At 40.1% G+C, this 9,689-nt stretch overlaps 1 protein-coding gene across 1 annotated transcript; it reads right to left on the reverse strand.

Annotated features, from left to right (window-relative positions):
- Positions 1-6,706: 6,706 nt before the first annotated feature.
- LOC308163505 (adaptin ear-binding coat-associated protein 1-like) lies at positions 6,707-9,689 on the reverse strand (the record flags this gene model as incomplete). The annotated part of the gene is made up of 4 exons (XM_080537683.1): positions 6,707-6,741; positions 7,438-7,542; positions 8,097-8,197; positions 9,592-9,689. The coding sequence occupies 4 exons, from the start codon at positions 9,687-9,689 to the stop codon at positions 6,707-6,709; spliced, it is 339 nt and encodes a 112-aa protein (XP_080393809.1).

Below are 9,689 nucleotides of genomic sequence, written 5' to 3' on the forward strand. Positions count from 1 at the left end.
AGAACACTACTTTACATTGTTACCTAGTTAACTAGAACACTACTTTACATTGTTACCTAGTTAACTAGAACACTACTTTACATTGTTACCTAGTTAACTAGAACACTACTTTACATTGTTACCTAGTTAACTAGAACACTACTTTACATTGTTACCTAGTTTGTTTATTTATTTGTTTATTTAAAAGGATCCCCATTAGCTTATGCCGTAGCAGTTTGCTAATCTTCCTGGGGTTCACATATAATCAACAGACAAACACCTAAAAACATTAATACAACATATAATACATTAAAGGGACAATGCGTGACCCTCCGCGACATCCAGTGGTGAAAACAAGACAAACAGATCCGGCAGCAATCAAACATGATATTTGTATTAATTTGCGTATATTGCAATGCACAAAAGCATTTTCCTGGCCTTAAAATGAGCGGGTGTCTTCGTGGAGGCCGCCATGTTGAATTAATTGTAAATCAATGGAACATTCAGCTTCACCCCTGGATGTCACTTAAAGTCACACTCAGTCCCTTCAAACATAGGCCTACAGATGAATGCCATATTCGATTCCAGTCAAATCCTCCAACCTCATCCCCACCACAAGATGTCGCCAAAACTCACACACTATCCCCCCGATACAGTAGTAAATACAACAAAATAAACTAAAATAAATAAAAATTTACAAAAAGGGCAAATATTATTAATCCATTAAAATATAAATACCTATAAAGACATGATCCTAACGCAATCATCTCTTCGATGAAAAAAGGAATCAACCAGAATAAACAAAGTAAAATAAAACAGCTACCTGTCATCAGCCACTTAATAGGTGCCTCTTCAGTCTCTTTTTGAATAACCTTTTACTTTTTTCTTGGCGGATATCAAGAGGTAATTCATTCCAAATTGTACTAGCTCTATAAAGCACTGTTCTTTTCAAAAAATGTGTTCTTGGGTGGGCTTTCATAATGTCACCATTGCCGGCCTTCCTGGTATTATGGCTATGAACAGTATTACAAAATACTATGTGATCTTGCAGGAACTCAGGTTTGTGTGTTCGCAGTGTATTGCTAAAAAATGTCACTGTGCCTGAGGCTAGCCTTTTCTCCACATTAAGCCACGATAGGCTAGACTGCATTTTATGAATGCTAGTTCTAGAAGAGCAACCTAGAACAAGCCTAGCAGCCCTGTTCTGAGCTACTTGTAATCTAGATAGTTCTGTTTTTGAGGCCGAGGCCCACACCACTGAGCAGTAATCCAGGTGAGTTAAAACTAGTGATCTACAGACTTGTTCCAGGATATGAGATGGTACATATGGTGCACATTGTCTTGTGATGTGAATGCCAACACCCATTTTCTGGATGATTCTATTTATATGCTCTGACCATGACAGGTGGTTATCAATGACCAAACCAAGTAACTTTACTTTCTTCACTTGTTCGATGGGTTCCTTGGCTATATATAGATTCAATTTAGGCATAGAAGCCAGTTTGTGCTTAGACCCAAAAACAATACTCTGAGTTTTGGATATATTCAAAACAAGCTTGTTCAATGTAATCCATTCATGCACCATTTCTAATTCTTTTGAAAGAACTTGATTGAGTTCGTTATACGTATTTGCTGCATAATAAATTGTCGAGTCATCGGCATACATCACAATACAATAACTTTTTATAGCATAAGGCAAATCATTAGTGAAAGTAGAGAAGAGGAGTGGTCCAAGACAACTTCCTTGAGGCACACCACAAGCTAATTTGCTACTATTCTATAAGCTGCCATTATAGTACACTCTCTGTGTTCTTGCAAAGAGATAGCTTTTAATTAGGGTAATGGCAAGAGGTGTGAACCTGTAACAAGTGAGCTTTCTAATTAACAGCTCATGATCAATGACGTCAAAAGCAGCACTGAAGTCTAGCATCACTGCAGCCACTACCTTTGAGTTATCAATTTCTCCTAACCAGTCATCGGTCATCTGTGTGAGCGCAGTTGAGGTAGAATGGCCTTGCCTGTACGCATGTTGGTATTTGGTGGTTAGTCAATTTGACGTGAAATAGTCCTGAATCTGAACATAAATAATCCTTTCCATGACTTTGCTGAGTACAGGAAGAATACTTATAGGACGACTGTTGGGTCCACTGAAAGTTGTTCTACTGTCCTTTGGCAGTGGTATAATTTTACCCTCTTTCCACAATCCAGGACACATTCCACTTAATAAACATCTATTTAATATATGACCTATAGGCCCAGAAATGTGATTAGCGGCTATCTTCAATATCTTACTGTCTAGGTTGTCAGTACCCACCGAACCATAAGCCGGGAGGGTTAACTAGAACACTACTTTACATTGTTACCTAGTTAACTAGAACACTACTTTACATTGTTACCTAGTTAACTAGAACACTACTTTACATTGTTACCTAGTTAACTAGAACACTACTTTACATTGTTACCTAGTTAACTAGAACACTACTTTACCTTGTTACCTAGTTAACTAGAACACCACTTTACATTGTTACCTACTTAACTACAACACTACTTTACATTGTTACCTAGTTAACTAGAACACCACTTTACATTGTTACCTAGTTAACTACAACACTACTTTACATTGTTACCTAGTTAACTAGAACACTACTTTACATTGTTACCTAGTTAACTAGAACACTACTTTACATTGTTACCTAGTTAACTAGAACACTACTTTACATTGTTACCTAGTTAACTAGAACACTACTTTACATTGTTACCTAGTTAACTAGAACACTACTTTACATTGTTACCTAGTTAACTAGAACACTACTTTACCTTGTTACCTAGTTAACTAGAACACTACTTTACATTGTTACCTAGTTAACTACAACACTACTCTACATTGTTACCTAGTTTTTTATTTTTATTTAACCTTTATTTAACCAGATAGGTCAGTTGAGAATAAATTCTCATTTGCAACGACGATCTGGCCAATTGGCAGAACAGAGGCAAGTCAGTACACAGAACACAACACAGTATATACGATACAAAACACGATATATACAATATAAAACATGAGTGCAATACAGTATCAAAAATATCTATACATTACAGCAGGGGGAAGTTATCTTAAAAGCAAGTGCAGTGATCCGAGACAACATCTGAAAGTGAGTGTTTAAAAGTGGGTAATGCTATAAAAGTGGTGAGTTTTAGTGACAACTGCAACGCATTCCAGTCAGTGGGGGCAGCAAACTGAAAAGAGTGACGGCCAAAGGAGGTGCGGACTTTGGGGGGGACCAGAGTGATATATTTGTTGGAGCGGAGATTGCGAGTGCTGGATGAGAAGTTCAGTAGTAAGCAGAGGTAGGGGGGGGGATTTACCGATGATGGATTTATAGATGAACTGATACCAGTGGGTCAGTCGCCTGGTGTGGAGTGATGGCCAGTTGACTTGGGAATACAGGTCGCAGTGATGTGTATTGAAAGGGGCACCGGTGACAAAGCGGATGGCAGTGTGATGGATGACGTCCAGTGTATTGAGAAGGTTTTTGGGGGCAATCCTGTAAATGATATCTCCATAGTCCAGAATTGGCAGGATGGTCATTTTTACCAGAGTGTGTTTTGCAGAGTGGGTGAAGGAGGCTTTGTTGCGGTACAGGAAACCAATTCTTGTTCTGACTTTAGTGAGTAGGTTATTGATGTGGGTTTGGAAGGAGAGTGAACTATCAAGCCAGATACCTAGATATTTGTATGTGTTGACAAATTCTAGTACTGACCCATCCAGTGAGGTGATTTTTGGGGGACAGGAGGCTTGGGGTAGGGTCCGATTAAAGATCATGCATTTAGTTTTATCTGTGTTTAGGAGAAGATGGAGGTTGGAGAAGGCATATTGGATGCTATTAAAGCTGTGTTGGAGATCGGTCAGGGCGGTGTTCAGAGAGGGGCCAGACGTGTAAAGAATGGTGTCGTCAGCGTACAGATGGATGTAAGAGTTTCCAGCCACGTGAGCAATGTTATTTATAAAAATATTAAACAGTGTTGGACCCAGAATGGAGCCCTGGGGGACACCCATGGACAGGGACATTGGGTCAGACAGCAGGCCTTCAGCTCTCACAGACTGCACACGACCAGAGAAGTAGTTGTTAAACCATGCCAGTCATTCCTCTGCGAGTCCAACATCCTTGAGTCTGTCAAGCAGGATGCAGTGGTCCACGGAGTCAAAGGCCTTAGCCAGGTCAATAAATACAGCTACACAGTAGTGCTTGGAGTCAAAGGCGCATATGATGTCGTTTAGCACTTTAAGTGTTGCAGAGACACAACCGTAGCCAGATCTAAAGCCGGATTGCGTAGTGCTGAAGATACTATAGGACTCCAGATGGTGGGTGAGCTGATTGTTGACCAGTTTCTCTAAGACTTTGGAGAGGCAGGGTAGGATGGATATAGGCCTGTAACAGTTTAGGTCTAACTTGTCACCTCCCTTGAAGAGTGGGATGACAGCAGCAGATTTCCAGTCCATGGGGAATTCTGAGGTTTGCAGGGAGAGGTTGAACAGACAGGTGATGGGGGCTGAGACAATGTGAGCTGCTAATTTCAGATAGAAAGGGTCCAGATCATCCAGCCCAGCTGATTTATAAGGGTCCAGTTTAAGCAACTCCCTAAGCACCTCACTCTCCTCTACTGGCTGGAAGGAGAAGCACGGAGTGCTTGGGGGGGGACCAGTGCTAGGGGTTGAGGCAGCAGTTGCAAAAGCATGACCAGCCCTAACAAAGTGCTTGTTAAAACAGTCCACCATGGAGGCTTTATCTGAGATGACAATGTCCTCAGATTTGATTGCCGTGGGTAGTTGAGAGGATGTGTTTTTATTTTCCATGGTTTTGACAGTCTTCCAAAACTGTTTGGGGTCGGATCCGCATGTCGAGAATTGAGTTAACTAGAACACTACTTTACCTTGTTACCTAGTTAACTAGAACACTACTTTACATTGTTACCTAGTTAACTAGAACACCACTTTACATTGTTACCTAGTTAACTAGAACACTACTTTACATTGTTACCTAGTTAACTAGAACACTACTTTACATTGTTACCTAGTTAACTAGAACACTACTTTACATTGTTACCTAGTTAACTACAACACTACTTTACATTGTTACCTAGTTAACTAGAACACCACTTTACATTGTTACCTAGTTAACTAGAACACTACTTTACATTGTTACCTAGTTAACTAGAACACTACTTTACATTGTTACCTAGTTAACTAGAACACTACTTTACATTGTTACCTAGTTAACTAGAACACTACTTTACATTGTTACCTAGTTAACTACAACACTACTTTACATTGTTACCTAGTTAACTAGAACACTACTTTACATTGTTACCTAGTTAACTAGAACACTACTTTACATTGTTACCTAGTTAACTAGAACACTACTTTACATTGTTACCTAGTTAACTAGAACACTACTTTACATTGTTACCTAGTTAACTAGAACAGTACTTTACCTTGTTACCTAGTTAACTAGAACAGTACTTTACCTTGTTACCTAGTTAACTACAACACTACTTTACATTGTTACCTAGTTAACTAGAACACTACTTTACATTGTTACCTAGTTAACTAGAACACTACTTTACATTGTTACCTAGTTAACTAGAACACTACTTTACATTGTTACCTAGTTAACTAGAACACTACTTTACATTGTTACCTAGTTAACTAGAACACTACTTTACATTGTTACCTAGTTAACTACAACACTACTTTACATTGTTACCTAGTTAACTACAACACTACTGTACATTGTTACCTAGTTAACTACAACACTACTTTACATTGTTACCTAGTTAACTACAACACTACTTTACATTGTTACCTAGTTAACTACTACACTACTTTACATTGTTACCTAGTTAACTAGAACACTACTTTACATTGTTACCTAGTTAACTAGAACACTACTTTACATTGTTACCTAGTTAACTAGAACACTACTTTACATTGTTACCTAGTTAACTAGAACACTACTTTACATTGTTACCTAGTTAACTAGAACACTACTTTACATTGTTACCTAGTTAACTAGAACACTACTTTACATTGTTACCTAGTTAACTAGAACACTACTTTACATTGTTACCTAGTTAACTACAACACTACTTTACATTGTTACCTAGTTAACTAGAACACGACTTTACATTGTTACCTAGTTAACTAGAACACTACTTTACATTGTTACCTAGTTAACTACAACACTACTTTACATTGTTACCTAGTTAACTACAACACTACTTTACATTGTTACCTAGTTAACTAGAACACTACTTTACATTGTTACCTAGTTAACTAGAACACTACTTTACATTGTTACCTAGTTAACTAGAACACTACTTTACATTGTTACCTAGTTAACTAGAACACTACTTTACATTGTTACCTAGTTAACTAGAACACTACTTTACCTTGTTACCTAGTTAACTAGAACACCACTTTACATTGTTACCTAGTTAACTACAACACTACTTTACATTGTTACCTAGTTAACTACAACACTACTTTACATTGTTACCTAGTTAACTAGAACACTACTTTACATTGTTACCTAGTTAACTAGAACACTACTTTACCTTGTTACCTAGTTAACTAGAACACTACTTTACATTGTTACCTAGTTGACTACAACACTACTCTACATTGTTACCTAGTTTTTTATTTTATTTAACCTTTATTTAACCAGATAGGTCAGTTGAGAATACATTCTCGTTTGCAACGACGATCTGGCCAATTGGCAGAACAGAGGCAAGTCAGTACACAGAACACAACACAGTATATACGATACAAAACACGATATATACAATATAAAACATGAGTGCAATACAGTATCAAAAATATCTATACATTACAGCAGGGGGAAGTTATCTTAAGGTAGGAAGACTAGAACAGTAGAATGGAACAGTAGACTAGAATAATAGAATGGAACAGTAGACTAGAACAGTAGTATGGAACAGTTGCGTAGAACAGTAGACTAGAACATTAGAATGGAACAGTTGCGTAGAACAGTAGACTAGAACATTAGAATGGAACAGTAGTCTAGAACAGTAGAATGGAACAGTAGAGTAGAACAGTAGAGTAGAACATTAGAATGGAACAGTAGACTAGAACAATAGAATGGAACAGTAGACTAGAACAGTAGTAACGAATCGTAGAGTAGAACAGTATTAAGTATTAACACTATTAAGGTTAAGGCAAGGCTGGGAAACTTCAGCCCCCGTAGGGGGGGCAGTGTGTGCAGGATTGTGCTCCAGACCAGCACTAAGGCATCCATGGGTGAGGATGAGTGTCGGGTTAACTGTGGTTAAACCCCAACGACTGTGGTAGGAAGGTAAAACCTCTCCAGCATGGCCAGATAGACAGTGGCTCTACGGAGAAACAAACAACAACCGACCACCCTGCAGGTGACAGTAACAACCCACCGCTCTCGTCCTGGATACGAAGCACAAAGTAACGACTGGAGTCGCTGACGGTCTCCACGGCGATGCCAGGGAACTCGTCAATCGGCGCCTGTGCAAACAACTCCCCTGCAAATATACAGACATTATGACAACAACAACACACAATGTAAGAGTCCTCTCTACACCTGTACTTCAATGGTATGAGTTCATTGGCTAATTGGCTAGGTATACTGTTTACCTCCTGGCGTACCTGTACTAAACAGTCAGACACAGTTATACATATAGAAACACAGGACATATAGGGCCAGTTTCACAGACAACACTTAAGCATAGTCCAGGATTAAAAATCACACTTGCAATGGAATATCTCCATTGAGGAAGCTTTTTAGGAATCTAGGATTAGTCTTAATCTGTGTCCATGAAAGGCCTTGCAACGGAGGGTTAATGTTAAACGCCTCCTAAATACAGTATGTTCCAAATCATTCCAACTCACTGTAGCCTATTTCTGTGGAAAACCCACAGGGGCAAAATTAATATCACTCTATAGTGTTGATTCCTAGTACTGTATCCAAATCAACAAGAAGGAGTGCCTGGGGATGGGTTAGAGTTGAGGAATGAAGTGGCCGCCAGGTTGAAAGTGACAGTGATGCTGTCATGTAAACAGAGCCTGTGTTCCTCACCAGAGATCTTGTCCTCCAGTTTGATGTAGGCCACTTTGCCCCGGGCCGTCACACGCATGCGCCCTGTCCAATCGGGAGCATCCAGCTTCCAATCTGCTGCCCTAGGAGAGAAACAGGCAGCCAATGAGAGAAGTGTGTGTGTGTGTGTGCGTGTGTGTGTGTGTGTGTGTGTGTGTGTGTGTGTGTGTGTGTGTGTGTTACTATAAGGCTGTATATGTAAATGGTGTTGACATAATGAGAGAAGTGTGTGTGTGTGTCAATGAGACAATGAGACAATGTTTGTGTGTGTGTGTGTGTGTGTGTGTGTGTTACTATAAGGCTGTATGTGTAAATGGTGTTGTTGACATAACTTAGCTGTATTGATTAAATGACTGGTGAAACATTTAATTAATCGCAAAGGAGAAAATAAGGTGACTCATATACTTGGTCCTCCTGGCATTTCATTGCTACCTAGGGTGGAAGATTGCGTCATCATTGTTATTACTCACTATAGCCTATCACACAACAGACTGAGTGCTATCTGGTCACTGGCATGCTACTGATGGTAAACCCATAGCCTAGATATCTCATCTCCCGGGAGACGCCAACAGTTTCGACCGTATCTGACCAGTCAGCATCCAGATGCACTAGATCACGTTAAAGCACCAGCCAATGAAATAAGGTAAACACAATCCACACACACACACAGACAGACACACACACACAGACACAGACACAGACACACACACACACACACACACACACATACACACACACCCACACCCACACCCACACACCCACACACCCACAGCAAAGGATAGACAATGCAAGTCAACAAGAATTTTTTTTACTGGCCCCCATAATAAAACACGACAGGAGATTCCCGACATAATCTCCTCCAAGCCAAGGAAGTAAAACATCTCACCTAATCCTCAAAACCCTTAAATACCGTAGTACACGATGTAATCTTACAATAAACATTCATTCTATTGAACAGAGAACTAAAACTGTCAGGCTTTAGAGGGGACACACACACACACACACACACACACACGGTCACGTTTACGCATTGTAAGCAGTATTCAGCCCAACCATCTCTGTGTGTGCATTGGGACGCAGACAGGCGTTGATACCGACAGACAGGTACAACAATGACAGGTGTAGCAGGCTACTATGATCCATACAATAGAACGCACACACACACAACCTTGATATTGATATTTTCCTCTTTATCTATTGCGCTGCCCCAATAAAGTGCCATGCCAGGTTATGACCCCAAAAAGCAATTACGCACCAGACAAAACCATTTACAGGGCCTTTATGAGGATGCACTGTCTGCCTTTGATGTAGGGAGTGGGACAAGCTAACGGGTTGTTTATTATAGGGGAGCCTACACATACAGACAGGCAGCGATTGTTCTCCATCACTGCGCCGATGGATGCATGCTGGAGTCGGATGCAAGGTCAGACGGATGATCACGGACCCTTTACTACGGCATGATCGGTGTGGCTCTTACCTGACGCCCCGGTTCGATGCTCGCGGGGGGATTCGGTAAACGTTGACGTCAGGTTTCACACACAGGATCGACTCGTACTCCCCCTCGATGGTCGCCAT

Source organism: Nansenia antarctica (genome assembly GCF_963989245.1).
Source record: "Nansenia antarctica genome assembly, chromosome: 8".
Taxonomy (NCBI): Eukaryota; Metazoa; Chordata; class Actinopteri; order Argentiniformes; family Microstomatidae; genus Nansenia; species Nansenia antarctica.